General features: G+C 38.3%; 1 protein-coding gene across 5 annotated transcripts in view; it reads left to right on the top strand.

The window, feature by feature from the left end:
* LOC116988945 (lysine-specific demethylase 2B-like) overlaps window positions 1-23,227 on the top strand; it is a 159,032-nt gene extending 135,805 nt beyond the window's left edge. For 4 of the 5 annotated variants that reach the window (XM_033045992.1, XM_033045993.1, XM_033045991.1 and 1 more), the window contains 4 exons: window positions 4,391-4,554; window positions 10,905-11,066; window positions 13,489-13,701; window positions 14,052-23,227. In XM_033045992.1, the coding sequence (XP_032901883.1) occupies window positions 4,391-4,554; window positions 10,905-11,066; window positions 13,489-13,701; window positions 14,052-14,248 (736 nt within the window). In that variant the 3' untranslated portion in view covers window positions 14,249-23,227. Of the gene's footprint in view, window positions 1-4,390; window positions 4,555-10,904; window positions 11,067-13,488; window positions 13,702-14,051 lie in introns of those variants that run through there. The other variant, XM_033045995.1, reaches the window with a different exon arrangement.
* Window positions 23,228-23,746: the final 519 nt, after the last annotated feature.

Here is a 23,746-nt window from a genome sequence, read left to right on the forward strand (position 1 = left end):
AGTCGCCGGCAGTCCGCTGAAAAATCACCTAAGTGGGACAGGACCATAAGGGAAACGAGAGATATAGACAGTGATGTGGAGAGATAAAGAACAATGAATGAAATATATGCAAAAGAGTAACGATGATAAAGGAAATGGGCCATTGTAAGCTGTTTGTAGGGTGAAAATTAGAAGCTAGTGCGACTTGGGTGGGGGAGGGATAGAGAACGAGGGAATGCCAGGGCTACCTGAAGTGAGAGAAATCAATATTCATACCACTGGGCTGTAAGCTGCCCAGGCGAAATATGAGATGATGTTCGTCCAATTTGCTTTTAGCCTCACGCTGACAATTGAGGAGAACGAGGACAGAAAGGTCTGTATAGGAATGGGAAGGAGATTTCAAGTGTCCAGTAACCGGGAGATCAGGTTGGTTCACGTAGGCTGAGCGAAGGTGTTCCGCGAAATGATCGCCCAGTCTGCATTTGGTCTCGCTGATGTATAAGAGTCCACATCTTGAACAACGGATACAGCAGGAAGTTGCAGGAGGTGCAAGTGAACCTCTACCTAACTTGAAAGGACTGTTGGGGTCCTTCGACGGAGTCGAGGGAGGAGGTATAGCGACAGGTGTTGCACCGTCTGCGGCTGCAGGGGTAGGCACCTGGGCAGGGGGTGGTTTGGGTGAGAAGGGACGAGTTAACCAGGGAGTTGCGGAGAGAACGGACTCTGCGGAAGGCGGAAAGAGGTGGAGATGGGAAAATATGGCTAGTGGTTGTAATGGAAATTTTGGGGGATTATGTGTTGTATGTGACGGCTGATGAGGTGGAAGGTAAGAACTGGGGGGGGCTCTATCTGTTGCGACGACGGGGAGAAAGGGCAGAGCTGCGGAGTACTGAGGAGACACGAGTGAGGGCCTCATCTATGATGGGAGACGGGTGCCTCCTTTCGGTAAAGAATGAGGTAATCTTGGATGTTTTAGTATGGAACAACTCATCTTGGGCGCAGATGCGGCGTAGATGGGGGAATTGGGAGTAGGGGATAGAGTCTTTGCAGGAAGCAGTGGGAAGAAGTGGTCGAGATAGTTGTGGGAGTCAGTGGGTTTGTAATAGACGTCAGTCAATAGTCTATTTCTTGTGAAGGAGATTGTGAGATCATGTAAGGGGAGGGTGGTGTTGGAGATGGTCCAAGTAAATTTGAGTGCAGGATGAAGTTCATTAAGTCCATGAGTTCTGCATGGGTGCAGGAGGTAACACCGATACAGTTATCATCAATGTAAAGGAGATAGAGTTTGGGGATAGGACCAGTGTACACCTGGAACGGGGATTGTTCAATCTACCCTATAAAGCGGCAGGCACAGCTGGGGCCCATGTGGGTGTGGCCATAGCTATGCCTTGGACTCGGAGGAAGTGGGAAGGTTGGACCGGGGGGGGATAGGATGGCGTCGAGGTATGTAGAAATCATTTCCATGGGACAGGAGCAGGCAGAAACAATGGGTCTGCCAGGGCAGTTGTGTTTGTGGATTTTGGGGAGAAGATAAACTGGCTGTGCTGGGCTGGGAAATGAAAAGGTTGGAGGCTGGGGAAGGAAGACAGCCAGAAGTGATGAAATCAGTAATGGTGTTTGAGATTAAGGCCTGGTGCTCATCTGTGGGATCATGGTCCAAGAATAAGTAGGAGGAGGTGTCTGAGAGTTGTCGCCTTGCCTCAGCCCGGTAGAGGTCAGCGCGCTAGACAACCACGGCACCTCCCTTGTCGACGGGTTTGATTATAATGTCAGGGTTGCTGTAGAGAGGTCTCAAGAGGGTAAAAGGTGATATAGTGGTTAAGAAAAGTTTCGAACAGTTGAGCCGAAACGCAACAGTTTGAAGGCATTATCGCACTCTTTGCTCATCAACTATTCAGGTCGTCTCATTATTTCTTCCACCTTGGCTATGTTATTTTAAAATTGTGTGTTGAAATCTTTGTTATTTAATGGTACACATCTTAATTTTTATCATTTGACAGTTGGAGAGGGTGCGTCAGTGTGGGTTTCATCCAGAAGAAGAAAAAAAGAAAACTTTGTTTGGAGAAAGGATTCCCATGACCCAGTTAATTTAATGTTAATATAGCTCATAAAAATATAAAAGAGACCAAGATATACCAAATAGATTTTTAAAGAAATATCAAAGAATGAACCACTTGTATACATTTTTAAATTGAATTCAAAGAAATCAATGTGTTTTTAAAATGACTCATTTATACAATGCTTACTTGTAAACATTATTAGTGACAGCCATTTGGAGGAGTGGAATGGCATGAAGTGACTGTAAAGACAGCATGTTGTTGACATTGGATCTGGGACATAATTGGTCAGCTAACTTGCTGTACAATTTCCAGCTGGTATATAAATGCTGCCACATGCTGGTGAACTTTGGATTACATTCCAGTTTTACCATTGCATGCTCAAGAAATTGGAAATGTGTGTTGTCAATAATAAATAAATGTCAAACGCATTTGTACGTGATATCCTAAAAATGTGGGTATCACCCCATTGGCCAGAAATGTGTTAGCGTATTTATTGCAGAATCACAAAACTGAAAATGCACCAAAATTGCTTCAGTTCCCTTTTAGTTACATGCTATTGAAAATACAACTGCTGCTGCACTACAATGGTTCTGGTCAGCAGAGGTAAAAACACCAACAGAAGTGGAACAGAAATTTGACGATGTGCTGTACAAGTTGATTCCTCAGCAATATTTGTAATTAAGCAGTTTTAAAGTGCAACTGACCTGAGTTTTTATTGCTTTTAGTATAGGGGGGTTGCACGGAAGGTCACTTGGTCATAGGGCTCGACGCACGAAGCCGCTAAATCCAACTGGAAGACATCCGTCACTTCCGGTATATGTTATTAATGCTAGAAACGTGTACTTTCCTACCTGTTAAAAACCGCCAAAATGTTGAATTTTTGCGCTGAAAAAAGTTGTGGGAGTCGGGGTAAGTGTGAGAGACATGTACCCAACTTCAGAATTCCAAATGTGAAGCGAAATGAAGGTATAGAGAAGCGAGAACTGAAGGGACTACAGCAGCTAAAGTGCTTGGTAAACATTGAAAATATTGGGAATTATCGCGTTTGCTCACTGCATTTCATCAAGTAAGGCATTATTTGTGTTTTTTCTTGATTCCTTTGGCATCTAAAAATTCTCAGAAGTGATAAATCTGGCTGTAAATTTTTCTTCAGATGCGTTTTCAAGAAATTACAGCCAGATTTATCACTTCTGAAACTTTTTAGGTGACAAAGGAATCAAGAAAAAACACAAATAATGCCTTACTGTTGATGAAATGCAGTGAGCAAACGGCCAATGTTCGCCAAGCACTTTGGCTGTTGTTGTCCCCTTCAGCTCTCGTTTCTATCTACCGTCATTTCTCCTCACTTTTGGAATTCTGAAGTATGCTAAATGTCTCTCACGCTTATCCCGATTTCCATAATTATTTACAGCGCAAAAATTGACTATTTCAGCGGGTTTTAACGGGCCCACTACGCTGGAAACAATGGTAAGTACCTATCTGCAGTACATCGGGTGTAATCCATTTGGAGTAGCGTAGCAACAGTACGGGTCCTGGGTCGTGACCCGACTGCCGTGAAACCTCCCTATTAACACACCTAAACCTAATTGAAAATTTTAAAAGTATACATCGTTATGCATACTTTTAGAAATCTGTCTTTAAAATTAAGAGTGTTGTACCTCTAAATTGAATAATACCAACAATTTGTGGACAACATAATCTTGGCTTGGCTTTCTAATGCCATTATTATGGAATATATGAATTTTGGTAGTTAAATCTGCATTATTATTTTGAGATGGAAATTGAATGCACACTTTGCACAGCACAATCTTAGTATTGGGCTCTATCACACTGTCATAGTTGCTTGATGCTAACTTGCACAGTAATATGGTTTCTAATGATCGTCAAGTATTGGAAAAGTTATTTTAATATGTGATAATTGTAATAATATTTATTAAAGCTTCATAGACTTTTTTCCAATCCCAAGATATCTGAGTTTCGAATTATGTTCCAAATTTCTGTGAACTTGCATACAGTTAAATAATTGTGAACTACACCGTTTGGAGTTACAATGCAAGTATTCATATTGGAGAGAGTCTTGCAAACCAATGTGGTTTGTAAAACTCTCCAATGTGAATACTTGCATTGTGTTACTTTTTAGCTTTTGTACTTTAATGTAACCTCTGGCCAGTGTTACAAATTGCTTTTGATGTAATAAGAATTGGCATCCCTTTAAGAACAGAATTTATGTGCTGTTTTTATTTGCTGGGACTGCATATAATGGTGGTATTTTGTCAAAATGCATATTTGATAACTTTTAACCAGTCTACTGAATCGTTTCACCGGCTGGCTTAATTTCTTATTGTTTGCAGGTGTTGTGACAAGCGGCTATGGACCACCATTAACTTGAGTCGCTGCAAATCGATCACTCCAACAATGCTGAGTGGGATCATCAGGAGACAGCCCATCATTCTAGACCTTAGCTGGACAAATGTCTCAAAGAAACAACTCAGTTGGCTCATAAACAAGTTGCAAAGTAAGGGTGGATTTGGTTTGTTTATCTGTGCAAATAAGAAGAGGTGTATTGTATCTTGTGTTTTTATAAATCACTATTTTCGAAAAAGGCGACTGTGCTATCAAATTTAAAATACAATATTTGAAATATTAGAATTGTTCAATAATTTAACGTTACTAATTTAAATTTGGGTATGAATTTTAAGATCATTCCTTTTGTTCAGAACTTCTTTTAAAGTTATAATATGGGAATATTGTAATGAAGATTATTTCCATCAAGCCTGCATACATGGATAGATTATTTTGCAACATGCTTGGTTTCTTTTGCCATTGTACAGTTTGCAGGCCCATTTTGCAGTATACTGGCCATTCTATGGACACTAACCAATTCAGGAAATTCAAATTTGTTTAATGCTTTCCAAAAGGTAAAGATTTCCCAAGGCATTTAACGTTCACTAAAGCTTTATTAAATAATCACTGTTGTGGCAACCACTTTGCTCGAGGCAAGGTCTTAAACCACAGAAGGTAAATTACTAGTATTTTGTGTTTGTTACAGTTGAATATTGCCACTTCAACCATTAAGGGCCTAGGTTATAAAGAGATTTGATAGGCTGGATCTGTTACCCAGGAACAAATGAGGCTGGAGGGGTGACCTGATAGTGGTGTGTAAAGTTGAGATGCAATGAGATGCAATACAGTGGCTTGCAAAAGTTTTCATACCCCTTGAACTTTTCCACATTTTGTCACGTTACAACCACAAACGTAAATGTATTTTATTGGGATTTTATTGATAGACCAACACAAAGTGGTGCATAATTGTGAAGTGGAAGGAAAATGATGCATGGTTTTCAAATTTTTTTACAAATAAAAAACTGAAAAGTGTGGCGTGCAAAAGTATTCAGCCCCCCTGAGTCAATACTTTGTAGAACCACCTTTCGCTGCAATTACAGCTGCAAGTATTTTGGGGTATGTCTCTACCAGCTTTGCACATCTAGAGACTGAAATTTTTGCCCATTCTTCTTTGCAAAATAGCTCAAGCTCAGTCAGATTGGATGGAGAGCGTCTGTGAACAGCAATTTTCAAGTCTTGCCAGAGATTCTCAATTGGATTTAGGTCTGGACTTTGACTGGGCCATTCTAACACATGAATATGCTTTGATCTAAACCATTCCATTGTAGCTCTGGCTGTATGTTTAGGGTCGTTGTCCTGCTGAAAGGTGAACCTCCGCCCCAGTCTCAAGTCTTTTGCAGACTCTAACAGGTTTTCTTCCAAGATTGCCCTGTATTTGGCTCCATCCATCTTCCCATCAGCTCTGACCAGCTTCCCTGTCCCTGCTGAAGAAAGGCATCCCCACAGCATGATGCTGCCACCACCATGTTTCACTGTGGGGATGGTGTGTTCAGGGTGATGTGCAGTGTTAGTTTTCAGCCACACATAGCGTTTTGCATTTAGGCCAAAAACTTCAATTTTGGTCTCATCTGACCAGAGCACCTTCCTCCACATGTTTGCTGTGTCCCCCACATGGTTTGTGGTAAACTGCAAACGGGACTTCTTTTGGCTTTTTTTCAACAATGGCTTTCTTCTTGTCACTCTTCCATAAAGGACCGATTTGTGGAGTGCACGACTAATAGTTGTCCTGTGGACAGATTCTCCCACCTGAGCTGTGGATCTCTGCAGCTCCTCCAGAGTTACCATGGCCTCTTGGCTGCTTCTCTGATCAATGCTCTCCTTGCCCGGCCTGTCAGTTTAGGTGGACGGCCATATCTTGGTAGGTTTGCAGTTGTGCCATACTCTTTCCATTTTCGGATGATGGATTGAACTCCGTGAGATGTTCAAAGCTTGGGATATTTTATTATAACCTAACCCTGCTTTAAACTTCTCCACAACTTTATCCCTTACCTGTCTGGTGTGTTCCTTGGGCTTCATGATGCTGTTTGTTCACTAATGTTCTCTAACAAACCTCTGAGGCCTTCACAGAACAGCTGTATTTATACTGGGATTAGATTACACACAAGTGGACTCTACTAATTAGGTGACTTCTGAAGGCAATTGGTTGCACTGGATTTTATTTAGGGGTATCAGAGTAAAGGGGGCTGGATACTTTTGCACGCCACACTTTTCAGTTTTTTATTTGTAAAAAAATTTGATAACCATGTATCATTTTCCTTCCACTTCACAATTATGCGCCACTTTGTGTTGGTGTATCACATAAAATCCCAATAAAATACATTTACGTTTGTGGTTGTAACGTGACAAAATGTGGAAAAGTTCAAGGGGTATGAATACTTTTGCAAGCCACTGTATATAGCCAAAGTGTCTCTCCCGTGGTAGCGGTGTCTAAAACAAGAGGGCATAGATTTAAGATGAGAGGAAGGTTTCCATTTTCCCAAAGTGGTAGCTGATATCTAGAACAAGCTTCCAGATGAGATTGTGGAAGCAGGACCACATTTAACAGTCATAACATTTAAGAGGCATCTGGACAGGTATTTGAGTTAGAAAGGCATAGAGAGAGATAAAAGAGTGCAGAGGCTGGAATCCTCAGCACAAAACAAACTACTGGAGGGACTCAGTGGGTCAGGCAGCTTCTGTGGAAGGAAATTGATGATGTCTGAGGCCATGACCCTTTTTGAAGACATAGAATGTGGAATTAATGCAGGCAAGTGAGATTAGTATAGATGGGCATGATAGCCTGCATGAACACGATGGGCCGAATGGCATGTTCTCTATTGTACAACTTTCCTATGACTGAGGGAGATTTTGATTTAATCAAATTAACAACTGATAATTATGTTGTTCCTTGAAATCAGAGGATTAGATAGAAACATAGAAAATAGGTGCAGGAGTAGGCCATTCGGCCCTTCGAGCCTGCACCGCCATTCAATATGATCATGGCTGATCATCCAACTCAGTATCCCGTACCTGCCTTCTCTCCATACCCCCTGATCCCTTTAGCCACAAGGGCCACATCTAACTCCCTCTTAAATATAGCCAATGAACTGGCCTCAACTACCTTCTGTGGCAGAGAGTTCCAGAGATTCACCACTCTCTGTGTGAAAAATGTTTTTCTCATCTCGGTCCTAAAGGATTTCCCCTCTATCCTTAAGCTGTGACCCCTTGTCCTGGACTTCCCCAACAATGCAGTTTATGCAGTTATGATGTATACACTGCATGTAAGAAAGTATTTTGTTCAACATATAATTGTTAGCGTTTGTCTAAATTAGTTACATTTCTATCTTAGCCGTTGCTTACAACAAAAACTAGTGCACTCCAAATTAGTCTATGACATAAGTTTGAAAGAAGTTCAGAAACTGACCAAAATCAGACTGGTGTTAAGTGTTTTAGCTTGAGCCTTCCTCCTTGTATGAAGTGGATTTGTGCCTCCATTCACGAGGATGATTGTTTTTCTGAAGTCTGCAATCCACCAATTAATCATACACAGTGCATTTCTGTGGTGCTACACACCAGCTGTAACACAGTCAAAAATGGAAGCTTAGTGCTGCTTTGTATCCGTAGGAAATGATAGTTTGGCAGAGTTCTCTTTTTTGAGTATATGCTTATAAATAACTCCCAATGTTGCACGAAATGTTGTTGTAGCAGGACCAATTAAGCATAACCACAAGTATTGGTTTATATCTAATGACCATGAAACTAATGAGCACACATCTTAGATGTGTTTATTTTAACTACAGATTTCGACTTGTATTTGAATACAGCAATCACTAGTTAATCTGAATAATGCAACTTAAAATCAATTTGAAAATCCAAGCCTTGAGCACTATTTTGTCCTGGAAAGATTTAATTCTGAAGGAACAGCTCGTCCCTCTGGTTTTCATTCTTGTACTACTGCCAAAAATAGATCTGTGCAGATTGTCTTTGATTCTGCAAAACAGTAAATGGGAGAGGGGGCAGGGATGAAGAGGAACAGAGGTAGCATTTTCCCTCAGAACTAGAAGGGGTTATGTCTGTCTTCAGATCATTTCAGCATACACTTATATTACAGAAGCACTTTAAACATGTAATGTGAGCATTTGACTATATTAAGTGTGCCTTCTATTATATGCAGCTGAAATTTTGATCTGTCCGTTTATACGTTGAAAGTAAGGTGACCGGCTGTCCTTTGGGAAGACGGCAAAGTGGTTTGGATGATAAATTAATTCTTATAGAAATAAGAAACTTATTAGAAGTGGTCAGTGATTGCTTCTCCCTGAAAATCATAATGTTGTGAAAAGCTTGAAGAGCAGAGGATGATTTATGTGGAAAGATTGAAGTGTGGAGCTAAAAGTGGAACAGCTTGCTGTGATTAAAATTTGAAATGTACAGCACCACACAATGACTCAGCAGCTTCGTGTGATTTTTTTAAATTTATTTTTTAAAGGCAGCTAATTGTTTGTGTCTACCAGAGAGTCGTGGACACAACATCTACAGATGGACGTATTCAAAAATAAAGGAGATTCTGCATTTGCATCTGGCAATTGTAATTTAATCCAAGACCAATTTTAATGCCCCAAATTTTCCATTTTAAACTGATTCAGTTCACAGTGCAGTTCACAGTCCTGTTGTATTTCCTTGTGGTTTTTATGTCACATGGATATGAAAAAAATGAGCTTTTAAGTGATTCTATTGTCACTTAGCTGTAGTTTGCAGTGTGAAAGATAATTAGTGTATGGGTGCATGCCTTAAAGTAGAAGGTAGACACAAAATGCTGGAGTAACTCAGCGGGACAGGCAGCATCTCTGGAGAGAAGGAATGGGTGACGTTTCGAATCGAGACCCTTCTTCAGACTCTCGACCCGAAAGGTCACTTTCCTTCTCTCCAGAGATGTTGCCTGTCCCGCTTAGTTACTCCAGCATTTTGTGTCTACCTTTGATTTAAACTAGCATCTGCAGTTCTCTCCTACGTACCTTAAAGTAGAGTCCAGTTGTTCAAAGGGATAATTCTCCTTTGATGTTCTTGTGTTGGTTGAAAACTCTGCGTCTTTACACACAGTTTAGTTAGTATCAGGTTCTGAACCTGTGCTCTCTAATGTATGGGATATAATGGTGTAAGTGTTCTTCTGTTAGCTGTGGCTTCTCAATTGCAACAAAATGGTATCTGGTAGCTCAACTGTAACTAATCCTGTTTCTTATGTTCTAAAAATGGAGAAGATATTGAACAAAGCACACTAAATTCTCTGTGACAATAACACTTATATGTGCACCCAGATGAGTTAGTAACGTTATCGTTTATTCTGATTATCGGGTGTATTATATTTTGATACAAACATAGGATATGGAAAATACAACCTATTTTGCCGTTAATATTTTAAATATAAAGGACCTTTTTTTCTGAACCTTCACCCTTCACTGAAAGCATATCCTGGGTTTTTAGTTCAGGCCTATGTGTAATGTTCCCATACTTTCCAGATTGCTTGCTGAACCAGCATTTTAACTTTCAGTGATCCATGTACAAAGAAGCCAGGTCCCTCCAACCACAAATATATTTTGATCTGATGCCATTTGAAAAACAAAGGTAGTATTTTCCAAAGTAGATTACATAATTTTTCCAGGTTAATATTCCATTTGCCACATCCTTGTCCTCGCTTAATCTTTCTGTAACTGTTTGTCTTTCTCCCTGGCCCAGCACTCCTCCTCTGCCTCTTTCTTGCAGCCCACACTGCCACCTGGCTTTGTATCATCACCAAATTGACTGTATTATACATGATCCCCTCATCCAAATTATTAATATAAATTGAGAAGTAGAGCTGCAGCACCATTTGTCATGGCCTCTCAGTAATATTTCATTTCCTGCCGTCAACACAAAATACCAACTAAAGCTGTCAACTGCGTCATAGAAATTATGTCAACTTTCAGTTATATAATGAAATGTTATTTTGTCGTACTTGTGATGCATTTGTGGAGGCGGAGAGTACCCAACAAAAAACAAATACATTTTTGTATTTCATAATAATATAGAGATCAATTGACTGTAGGGTAAATATTCATTGAGATACCAGTAGAATGCTTCCAGTTTTTTGCCCAAAAATTAAAACAAATGTTTTTCTTCACATTTGAAAGTCCAAGTAGTCTTTCTATACTCGAGGGATTAACAATAAATAACATAGCTTTTCCTCTAAGGCAGAAAGAGAAATAATTCTGTTGTAGGCCAATGTCCCTCCACTTGCCACCACATGCTCCCAAGTGCCTTTTTATATCTAATAAATGTTGTGTTCTGGTGTGTGAGAGGTAGTGCATATGTTCAAGAATAGTCACAAAATATATAATCTTTTAAAAGCTTCTGGTAGCTCTGAGAATGGCATTGGTTAACAACTTATGAGCAACTTGTGTATATGTTTCTTGTTTCTTTAAATTAAGTAATATTAACTTTTTTTAACAGATTTAAAAATTCTGGCACTAGCAGGATGCATCTGGAGTGCGATCTCTGCACTTTGTACATCGAGTTGTCCTCTTCTACGCATGCTCGATCTTCGTTGGGTGGAGGATCTCAAAGACTCGCAAATGAGGGAGTTGCTCTCACCGCCTACAGATTGCAGAGTAGGTCAGTTGAAGGTGTAGTGCAAAGGTGCAAGCTGCATAGTTCAATTTTTCAATGATTTTGTAAATATGTTCCTGATTTGCCCATTAACGCTCACTTTACTGACAATAAAGATCAAATAATCTGAAGAAGGGTCCCGACCCAAAACGTCACCCATTCCTTCTCTACAGAGCTGCTGCCTGTCCCGCTGAGTTACTCCGGCTTTTTGTGTCTACGGTTTAAACCAGCATCTGCGTTCCTTCCTATGCAAATAGTTTTCATCACTTCTGATAGGTTGAGGCTGCCTGATTACGTAGAAAGGTTGTCTGTGTATTTTGAATAGAACAGTCTGCTTGGTGTTCTGTCATCAATTTGTTTAGCATTAAATTGATTGTTGGTAAATGTTTTCTAACAAAAGGAACCCAATCTCCCCCATCTTTTGTTTCCTTCCATGCTTCCTACCCTTCGCCCAAGAAAAATATAGACATATCCCCAGTTAATGAAATAAATTAAAAAATGAGACGCTTGATTCAGAAAGTAAGTGAATATGATTCAAATTGGGAATTATATACTTGACATTACACCCTGTGTGTGTCCAAGTCTCCATTAACTATTAAGATTAGTCATGTAAGATTGCTGGGTTGGATTGCGTTGACCTGTAATTGGGGCATTCAATTAATGCTACTAAAACTGTTTGGATACAATTAAACCAGAGTATCATAATTTTTCTATTTAAACTCTCTGAGTCTACCACTGATTTTTGAATAAAATGACTCTCTGCCTCTGATACATTTGGTTGTGCAGTTTTTAAAGGAAATATATAAAACTGCATTGAATGGTTTGTGTGTAATACCATTTTGCCATGTAGGGAAATATATAAAAAATTTTCATCAACAAATGTGGAATATGGATGAACAAGCTGATGGATAAAAAAGTGTAGATTGTAATCTAGTAGAATCCACTTTGGTAAGATATTTGTTCATGACAGCTCAATGGTATTTACAAGTTTCAACCTTGATGTAGTTATTTTAATTAAACATACTTACTTACTACTTTTATTACGGACTCAGGGTCCAGATAAAAGACAAGACATTACATAGAATAAATTGCATACAAAAGCACAATAAATTACTTACAAAAGCACAGTAAATTACTTACAAAAGCACAATACATGGTTTAAGATCAAGAATTTAAAAAAATGTCCAACAACGAGACACCTATACCAATGTCTCCACAGCTGAGATTGGTAGCGTGTAGCAAAGTGGAAACCTTATGTTTAATAAGGCCAAGATAATTTAATTATCAGTGTCATTAATCCGGCAAATAGATTTATACATAAGATTTCTTAAGACAGTTTGTGAAGTATTGACTCCTGCAGCCACAAACACTTCACTTGCACTACACCATCTAGGTCTCTTAAGTAATATTCTCATGTCGTAATTAAGCTACTAAGCTACTAAGGTCTCTAAGCTTGCTTTTCTGTAGTTTGACCATAGGTGTGCAGTATAGAGTGGTGTACAATATACTCTGAACAGAGACAACTTCACTCCATCTGTACACGCACTAAACTTGCATAAGAGAATGTTTGCTGGTGCATACATCATACGGCGTTGCCTATAAATATCCACATCATCTGCCATTTGTTCTGTAATAAAATGTCCAAGATATTTTCCTTATTACAGACACTAAGATTATTATTGGACAATTTAAAATCAGGAAATTTTAGATCTTTATCCTCTTTGGTTCTACAGATCATAACAGCACTCTTACCAGCATTATATTTAATATCATGTTCCACACCATACACAGAACATATAGTAAGGGCAGAACATATAGTAAGGAGCTGCTGGAGACCAGCGCTAGATGGACTAAAGACCACAAGATAATCTGCATACATAATATGGTTCACTAGAGTATTACCAATCATGCACCCAGTATTACAGGCTTCCATTGCTTGGACAGATCATCAATGTATAGATTAAAAAGAACTGGGGACAAAATTCCCTCTTGTCTGACACCATTGCTAACCCCTATTTAATATTTTTGTGAAACCTTCACGGAGCTGTTTTGGATATCGCTAAGAGTTAATCTCATTAAGTATTAGAGCAAAAAAGGAATATGGCATTGAGCAATGGAGAGCATGTGGAGTTCAGGGAAGTGTCATGATTTTAATGCCAGTTGACAAGAGCACGAGGCTAGTTTCATGAGAGTCGACATTCCATAAGAGCATTCTAAGGCCTGTTGTTAAAATGTCAGACAGGTTACAGTTTAACACTCTGTTGTCACTTCCATATGTTCTCCCCTCTCCCCAGTAAGGGTCACCCTTTCCTTTTCCCTCTCACTTCCCCCCGTGCTCAGGTTTATTTTTGCAAATGCCTTGCTATACTTTCTAACTAATTTTAGCACAACATTTTAAAAGAAGATGCTCTTCCATTGTTTTCTATAGGTCATAACCAGAGCAAACTGTGCAACCTGACAGAATTTCATTTAGCGGGTTTGGATATTACTGACTGCTCGTTGGCGCTGATGATACGCTACATGCCAATGCTAAACAAGCTGGACCTGAGTCAATGTAACCACGTGACTGATCAATCCATTGCCCTCTTGACAGCTGCTGGATCTTCCACACGGGAAACACTGACTGAAATTAATCTTTCAGGTAAAGGACTTGCAGCATCTCATCAAGATCTTTTATTTCCTATGGTCTCTGAAAGCAGGAATATGATCCTGTAGATAAAGCCAAACATAGTCAGTAGTGACAACTATTAGCCAATTTAATCAGGTCACTATTTAAAGAAGCCACTTTGGAAAATGGGGAAATTGGACCAATCGTCTCTCTTGTTAATAGTCCACCAGTGATCCTTTAAGAGATCATATAATATATTAATGCAGGAGAACAGACATTGCTCTCCAAAAACAATGAAAACAGCTTTAAAATACAAAAAATTGCAATAGTAATGGTGTTTGTCAACATATGTTAATAATTCACCTTTAATCGGCTTCTTTCAGGTTGCCATCGAATAACAGACCAGTGCCTGTTGCTGCTTCAACACTGCCCAAACCTTAATCGAATCGACCTTCGGAGTTGCAAACTGATTTCTCCCCAGGCTTGCCAGCAGCTTGCGGAAGGGCTGGCAGGTGTCACCTCATTTGAACTCGTGGAAGACAAACTGTTAAAGAGAAGCAGTTTACAATTGACAAAGTAGCCTCATGGATGCCGATAAGCATTGCCAGAATGTTCCTCCAAGTCCTGACTGAAACAGCGCAATTGCAAGCTCTGGGGGAAATGCCTCCACTCTTCTAGCCGATTGCTTTCTGTGTGTCTGTATGGACCATGCTGTGACGGTCTGGAGTCGTCATGGCAATCATGTCCTTCACTGCTGCTGAAGTCAGTGATCCAATGACAGCTGTATAGTTTTGGAGGAAAATTACTGGTGTAATTATCTAGGCCTCAAAAATGAAGCATGATTTTTGGACAAAAATGTTTTTATATTGCAAATACAGGGTTTTAAGCATTACGCTCTGGTAATAATTCCTTCCTCCTTTTCTCTTCCCTCAAAAGTGTAGATTTAGAAAATATTTAAAAATACACAGAACTTGGAGGTATACGTAAAATTTCTGATATAATGCTTATTTGGAAATAAAAACACATGGGCTTAAAGATGGGCTGTAATTTAATTTTGGAAAAGACAATAACTGTTCTTGTCTAAACTTGATTGCAGTCCAAAATAATACTCATTACTTTTAAAACAGTACATTTTAATTATTTTTTTTATTCCACTGAAATGCCCGCTGTTTCTGTAGACATTCAGTTTTATCACACTGCATTTCCAAATCTTGATGAATAGGTGGTGCACGAATCTGCACCTTAATACTGAAATGAGATCAGTCAGATTGCAAAACTACAGTGGTGAAATAATTCCTGTAATTAATATCTTTGTGTCATTCCTTCAATGGATTTTTCTCGGTGGCTTCCTATTCCTTGGTCTAAACAAACAAGCTCATTTATTTAGGTTACATTGGTTGCTATGAGATTTGAGTTCTGTTCAAAATTGTGGAGAAAGAACCTGCTTTGAAAATGAAAGTCCTCATGGGCTGTATTGTTTTCCTGTAATATGTTTTATTACAACATTTTGGGATGTGTTTTAATAGTGAAAATGCTTCATAGCAACCCAAATTATCTAATTAAGTGAGTACATAGTGCTTTAATGGGGGGAAAAAATCTGAAATGTGCAGTGATTGACTTTCGTAAATATGAATACTCTGATGGAATAGCTTTTGTCCACTAAATGTGACAAAGAAAATAAAAACATGATAAGATTTAGACCACTAAGTAAACAGATATGTAAGATTTTTGAGAGTCCTATAACAGCTTGTTATATTCCATCACTGCAGTTCTAGCCAAGGGACAGAAATTTGGGAAATTTTAGCCAGGTTAAATGTCTTGTTTTGTTTTTGCACTGGCAATGTCTTTTTTAAAAAGAACGTGCGTTGGGTTAGGTACTGGATTTTATAGTAACTGAGTTTAATTATAAACCATTCCTACCCAAACATACCCCTTGCCAAAATGGTGGGCCGTTTGTTCCATTGTACATTACTGGTTCTCTAACAATAGGTTTTTAATTGGATCGGTAACAACCAGCCTGTAAATAACAGCAGAAAATATTTTTTAACTTAAGAATGCTGCCAAACACAACTAAATGGACATTTTATAATTATTTTCAGTTGTTACCATAGAAAGAACACTGGAGAAATTGCATTTAAAAAAAAAAAAAAGAAAAAAAAAAAAGATTTTAACTTCTAAAGGTCTGAGTGAGTTAATTTGTTCTTGCCCTGAAGATGAGAAGCCACCATGTAGACTGGGCCCGCTCTGAAATACCCATCATTTGTAATTTCTGAAGCTCTGGTGGAGCTTCAGGGGCTTGGTTCTAGTTTGGCCTGGTGATTTGCTATACTCACTTTATTTTACTAATTTAAACGTGTGTTCTTCCTAAGAACAAAGATTCTTGAGTTCTGTGTATTATTGGCTCGATTTTCCACCAAGTAAAAGTTTCAGTCATTAATCTGTTCCCTGTGGAGGGGGAAGTTAATTGATGGAGAACCTAGACTCCATCAATTGATGTCAGACATCAAAAGCAATGCAGAAATATGCTTGTCTGCCTTGCTTTTCAACTAGAAACGTTAGCAGTGTATGCTTCCAAGTACTGGCCACAGAATGCTACCTATGGGTAATACCTGATATGAATGTCATCTAACAAAAGAAAATAGATTAATTATCTGAGAAGGCACTATATTTCTTTCACATTTGCCCTTGAAACTGCAGATGGTACTTGCACATGGACCAATTCAAGACGGTGGCAGATATAAAGATCCTTGCAGTATGTTGCTTCATTCCAATGGGATTTGAAATAGATTATAATGTAAAAAAGATATGTAATAAATGTATAGCTAACGGCAAAGCTTTGGTTTGTTAAATCGAAAGGTAAAATGGCCAGGATACAATCTGAAAAAGTGTGATATTCTTAAGAAATTGTGTTCCCTGTTCATTGTAGTATAGGCTCATAACCTTGTTGATCGAGAGGCAATGTTCCACACATGGGCATCTGAGTGTCTCAGTTGAGCCATCCACCGTTTATGCTGTAAAAACACCTGATATAAATAGTCCCAAAATTTTCATAGTTTTTTTTCTTTGTAATAGGCTTTTCCTGCATTTCTGCCCACCAACTTGTGTCTTTTGATTTAGATAGTACTGTACAAGAGTTCATGGTGGAAACTTGGTTTAATAGTTTGTTCTATTTACATGTGTGCACTATGAAATCAAGCTCTGTGTATAAATACATTTTATATGCATAATAAGCTTCAGTACATTTGTTCAAACACTTGTCTAAAGGTGCAAGGAAGTCATCTTAATATGTATGTTATTGACCCTATTACAATAACATGTTTACACAAATTGCCGAATGTTTGACATTCAACATATGTTATATACTACTTTGCAAATTTCCTGTGGTCTGCAACTTTAATCCCCAATGTAGAATTGACATAAATTTTCTATTAGTTTTCTTCCCAGTGCATTGTTGATATGAGTAAATTACTCCAGAAAATTGCAGTTAGCAAGAACTTTGTGCTAAATTGAAAACCTTATAAAGGTTGATTTTCTTTAAAAAAAAAAAATCCAAATCAGGACCTGGAACATATTTCAAAATAGATTTTAATTGGGCAGTTTTCATCTCTTAAATTTATCTCTTGTAAGATTCACAATATTTTAGATTTTGCCTATTTCTGAGCATTATAACAATGTTTATTTTCTGCAAACTTGATGTTTCTATTCTCAAAAGGATGAAATGAATCCTTCAAGAAGTGATTGTGATAAAGACAATAAGAACCAAAAGCTGATGGCAATGAGTAAGATATAGACTATACTGGATTTGATATCGGTATTGAGAGGATTCGACTGCTTGTCTCTCAACTGAAGCAAGTGTGTTGTTTGCTCATAAGAGCAACTTTTCAATCTATTGATGTATAATCAGGCAAGAGCTTTGCTTAACTTAGTAGACACACATCACTGGGTCATTTGACCTTAAGAAAATGGACTGGTTTTCGAGCAAATTTGCCGAGCTCCAAAACATGAATCTAGATGTTGAAATTCCCAGATTTACTGCCAATATTCAAATAATTTGTAAGCCAAAGCCTGTTGTTTTTTGCATTTTTAACCCAATGCATTTTCAGATGTCAACAGTACAATATCTTCCACATGAATCTACTAATATGACCAGCTCACTTACTAAGTCCCAAATATATATAATTTCAAAAGAATGCAAGTTACAATTTGCCATGAATAAAACCGTGCAAAAATATTTGCACCTAAAAAAGTTAGTTCTTAAACCTCTTAATGAAATTTGTCAGACTTGCTTTGTGAATATTTTTCTATCAAATATTTAAATGAATACAGTTTGTGGATTATGAAATTTAACCAGTAAACTATAGAAATATGACTCTTGCAATTGCTGGTTTACATTTTCTTGTAATTTTCGCAGTGGAAGCCTAATTTGTGCAGTTCAATACAACCTTATTTTTGTGTATTTGCCGTTAAGGTCCCTAAAATTTGTACAATGCCACTCTGCCATTGTGACTTGGTCAGAGGTGGGCTTCTTAATAAAACTATAGGTTAATTCAAATGGGCTGTAAGGATATGAAGCCACTGCACTTTTCTAACGTCTATCTGCAGTCAGTCCTCGCAGACTGGATGTGTGCATAAGTAATTTGAAAGGTTTTTGCACTCAAATGTAAGTTTTCTCATCATCTATTTGCAAATATTCAGCTACTGTTTGACTACTGTTGTAGCTAGCAGTATTTTGATGTTTCTAGGCAGAACAATTTGGTTGTTTTTTAAATCTCTGGCTCATTTTGACTAATATCCATTTTCTTTGTTATAAACTACCGTCATTCTAGTCTCCAACCACTGGATGTCACTCGAGTAGTTTATAATTTACAGCAGTGTGTCTGGCTATTAGTGAAGTTGTCTACAAGAAAGTTGGACATTGTTTTCCTTCAGTACCTCTGCCACTCTCTCTACTGCTATTTGGTTGTATCAATGTCATTTTCCTGCCATTAAGCTCACCATAGACACCAGCAGGTATAAACTCGTAAGTGGTTGTGTTAAACCCTCTCCTGCCAAACATTCTGTACATCCTGCAAGATTGCTGTTGTCTAGTCTTTCTTTCCTCTCGTGTAATAATCAAGACTCTAGAATACTAATTCATCCTTTTATTGCTGATAACGTTCCATCCCATGGCAGTTCTGATGTGCCATCAGATCAAGAACTCTTGGTGTTCAACCAAACAATCACTTCTAACATTTTGACACTATCCTTTGTTCTTCAGCTAACTTTGTAGTTCTATCAGTGCCTAACGTCAACACTTGTATTGACCTCCTTCATCCCAGCATTAGAATGCAAAACTACAAAAATGTAGCGACGCCTGGCTCCTGTAAACCAAGCACTAAATGTAAAAACAATCTTGCCGTTAATTAACACAGCATTAAGCGGAACATTTTCTGCATGCTTTCCTTGAAGTGAAGGTTGAAGTAGTGAACTACTTATATTGATAGCCTCTCTCATTTCATACCAACACAAGACTAGACCCATCCGTAAATAATCTGCTCCAGTGTCTTTGCACTAGCCTGCACATTTTGATGAAATATGGAATTCACCCCTTTTCATACTGAGCTCTACTGCAAAGAGAGACCACCTTGCTTAACTCCAGGACATTCTTACCAATTTTATGGAAATATAATTAACCACAGTTTATCACTAAGTCTGCTTCCCACTTTGGTATCTATTTGAAGACACTTTTTTTCTCCTATGACCCAACGTTGTTCCGTGTCAGGGAAGCAAAATAGGTCTCTGTCTGGACTTATATTCTTGCAGTTATTCATTGTTCGTGGTGGGGAAAGTGAGTAACGCCAATAAGATTACCCTGGTAAAGAATAAGGAGGCAACAACAGTGTTAATGAGTAATGCATACTTCCTACATCTTCTCTCCCCAACCCCACAATGCTATTATCCATTCAATTCTACCTTGTTAAATTATGACAATCTCTAGACGGGAGGTGCGTTTATCACTTTGCCTGATTTGAAAGTTATTCACTTGGCTGTCAATTTAATTTTATTGATAATTTCCTCTACTTTTTTAATATGCATAAAACTGTTTCTAAGAAACTATCAATGTATTCATAAACTTGTCACAAGTTTCATTTAATTTTTTTGCAGTTAAAGCAGCATAGTCACATTTTTTACTTTAAATATATATTCACGAGATTTGCTTTCTTCTCCTTCTCCACAATCTCACTAACTCTAGTTTCCAAATTTAAGGCAGTATTGGCAGTGGTGTATCCCTACACAGAGTATATCGCAGCTTCATTTTGGTGTTTTCACAGGACAAAATAGGGCACTTGAAAGCACGCCCAGCCAAACGCTAACTAGCCCTTTCAGAGCTGAGAATGTTCTGCCTGTAAACCTAGCCTCCCCCCCCCCCCCCCCCCCCCCCCCACCATTTACTGCTATCACTTGCACAGGTTGCTTTCAATGTTTTGGTGTAACAGAGAATGAAGGGCTGTACAGCCACCCACGTTTAGTTGGTTTCATTTGTCTTTCTTCAATCAGATTGACTTGTGTGTATTAAAGGGTTGATTAGATTGGCCTGTTCATATAATGTGCTGTAAGGAGTTTGAAGAACTTCTGTGTGGGGAATGTGGTTTCTTGTTTCATAATGCCTGAATTCTAGCCTTAGGAAGATAACCTCTTAACCCAGACCAATGAATATTCTGCCCTGTGGCTTTCTGAGTTTATAATGCACTGTTTCTTGTCATTAAGGAGCATCTACCTTTGACTGACGCCAGACTTTCTAATTTAATCTTCTAACCATTCAAAACTTTTACATTAGATTTGTTCATCTTTTGAGCACTGGGATATTTGTCCATGGCTATAACATACTGCAGCAATCCCACAATATCATCCCACAGCTATTGACAAATGTTAAACAGAAGAAGCTGGTATTGTCAGAAAAAACTGCACACTCCATGTCCAAGTAACTTTTGAATTTGACTTGGAAATTTGAAGCAGTTTCCATTAGTTTAAAAAGTTGTGTATAAATGCAAGTTGGTATCCTGATCAATTAGTTATTTTCAATATTGTATTTGCTAAGCTAAGAATGATTCTATCAAGTATTGAGAATAATGTCTTCAATATCTTGAAGCATCTCCCCCCCAGATTTATGAAGTATATTCCTTTATAAATCTGCACTTTTTACTGCTGGCTCTTCACAGTATTGAAACAGTTGCCCAATAGTTTGCAGCTTGTAAATATGATATTATCCCAATGATATGACTGTTAATATTAATGGACAAATAATTTGAATCGATATGAAGTTCTTTACTTATTTTCGCAGGCATGTTAATCTTTTAATATAGGCAGGTTAATACCATTGTTAAATGTAAAGTAAGCAGAGGAATGGTGGAGTAATGCAGTAAACACAATCTTGTGGATCTGCTAAACGTGCTATTAAAGCAATTTGAATGTCTATACTGCTAAAGATAAACAATTGCAATATATCCAATAGCATTCCCATTCTCAGGACATACGTTTTAAAGTTGCATTGGCAGCTTGAATTTGTGAAATAGTTATACTGTTCGTAACTTTTGAAATCATATCCTATGCCAGTACTTTAGTCTAGGGTCTACATATGTTCACCTCTTCCATTGAATTCTGCCCTAATGGTTACGGTGCGATTGTCAGTGGACTTTAAATCATCATGCATGCTGGGCTCAATGCATAAGCAAAAGCTTTCTGCATTGAAACCACAAATCATGTTGTTTATGAATTTGCATGCTTCCAGTCCTGTGGTATTTTACCTCTGACCTCCCTCCCCAACCAGTGGACGTCAAAACAAATTGTGTTTACTGCATTCTTCTGTCAGTCCTCTGCTTACTTTATATTTAACAACGGTGTGACACTGAGAAGCTTTTGGTGGTGACGGTATTTATTTTTCACTGCAACTCCACTGCATTTGCTTAAAAGTTGTGTTGTGCCATTTCATTCCTTGTCACTTTCTTTTTTTTTTGTTTAAAACAAGTTGTTACTGCCATTGTTATGTTGGTTGTTTAAGATGTTTATAAAGCAAAAGAAATGGCTTTGGAAGATTTCAAGATGGTAGCAGACTAAAATGTATTGAATCTTTATCACTTGCCTTGACTTGTCAGAAATAATGCATGGAATAGTTGTAAGACGTGTCCTAGAATAATCTGAGTCGAGTGAACAAGAACCATCCCAACTGTTACTACGAAAGTCATTAACCTATTTGTGTTTCCCTTCCATCTGGCCTTCCCTTCCCAACTGCCTGTGCTTTTCTATATGTACAGTACTTCACAAAAGAACAATCAAAATAAAATAGTGCGTCAAGAGAAAAATACTAAGGAGGGGCCTCATTGCTGTGAGCCACTCCTGTTATACGGGTGTAGGATATTTCTAAAGTTGTAACTGGTGGAATATTTATTAGGAGCATGTGTCGAAATATCATATACTGTATCTTGCAGAATAACTACTTAATGTTATTTTGTTGCTTATCTGAACCTCCATGGTCTAAATCCTTTGGTCTAGTCCTTTGGACAGTCTCTAAAATAGTTATCATTTAAAATTAACTATTGGTGTCTCAGTTCTTTTAGGTGCCATATGTCATCCAATTTAATGGAATTGGATTGTCCCCAAGATATGTCCCCCAATTTAATGGAAAGACACAAGGACATTCTGGTTTTTAACCCATGCCTTTAAACTGAGTTTCTTGCTTGCTTGTTAGTATTCCTGCTTCTGAAACCATGTACTGTGGAATATTTAAACGGTTATAACTCAATTTTCTGGTTAATGTACTCAAGGGGAACTATTGTCATGGTGGAATTCTGTTCAAATTTAGTCCAACTTTAGAGAATCTCCCTGTTTGCAGCATTTGAACCAAACAGGGCACTATCATCTAGATTTGTTAATTGATTAATTTATCTCTTATTAACCTGCTTACCTTGTATCCTCGTATGAAACATGATAGACTAGAACATGAGTGGGCATTCCCACTCAATCACCCAGTATGTTATATCACTGATATTGTGGGGGGAATATTCAGATTTTTTTGTTCATGCCTGTTTTACCCATGTTCGTTCATGTTTTGGCAGCACTGTTTGGACTGGTTTAATGGTTAGCTGGGCCAATGTTAGAGTCCAGCATTGATATTGACCAAGTACATTCTGATCTTCAAGTGGGAACAAAAATAGAGGGCTGCTTAAGGGACACTCCACCTCCCAAGGCTTGAGTTTATTGTTAGGTACATGTGTCATATACATTTAGTGACCAAAATATTTAGAAATGGCCACATCAATTTGTGTGGGACGCCTAATTCAGGTTATGAGTTTTGTTCCTGATGTTCTCCTTGTTAATAGAAAATAAATGCAGAATTTTGTAAAGATTTGAGTATTTTCTCAGTTGATGTTTTATAGGATTATACCACTTGTAAATAACGTTTTGCTGGTTGGTTCTTAATCCTTGTACAGCCAACTCTTATTTTGAATTTGTAGCTGCACAAAACATGCTGTACTTCAGAAACCTCAATTATACTTGAATAAAGTTTTACTTTAAATTTAAAGTTATTCCAACTTTTCTAATTTTGGAGAGTTTTCACAGAGACCTGGTGTCTTGCTGTGAATTTTAATCATTAGAGTAATGTAGTTTTGCTACACCTCTGGTTTCCCCAGGTATTCTAGGGTGGTGTTGCCCACAGCTCTGTACTCCCATTGACGCTGATACTATGCCTGGCACAAGTGAGGTCACTGGCAGCACATATGCCACCGGAAGACTTCAAGCGCACAGGCAACCAAATTTCCTGACCAATTTCCTGAATGGGAAAGGTTCGGAAATGTGAGTCACTCCGGCTGATTTTGCATCATGTGGAACAAACGCAGAGCAAGATCCATTTCCCAGGAAATTGTTCCTCTCCCATCTTCTTTGTTGTTCAGTGCATGGGTGCTAGGTCAACTCCATTGCTCACCTGATATGACAGATACGGATGGGGTGGGAGATGCAGTCTGAGCAGAGGCAAAATAAATCATCAGATCAGCATCACACACTGGTCTCCGGGGTTATGCTAAAGACAGGTTGTTTTAGT

Source organism: Amblyraja radiata, chromosome 28, assembly GCF_010909765.2.
Source record: "Amblyraja radiata isolate CabotCenter1 chromosome 28, sAmbRad1.1.pri, whole genome shotgun sequence".
Classification (NCBI taxonomy): domain Eukaryota; kingdom Metazoa; phylum Chordata; class Chondrichthyes; order Rajiformes; family Rajidae; genus Amblyraja; species Amblyraja radiata.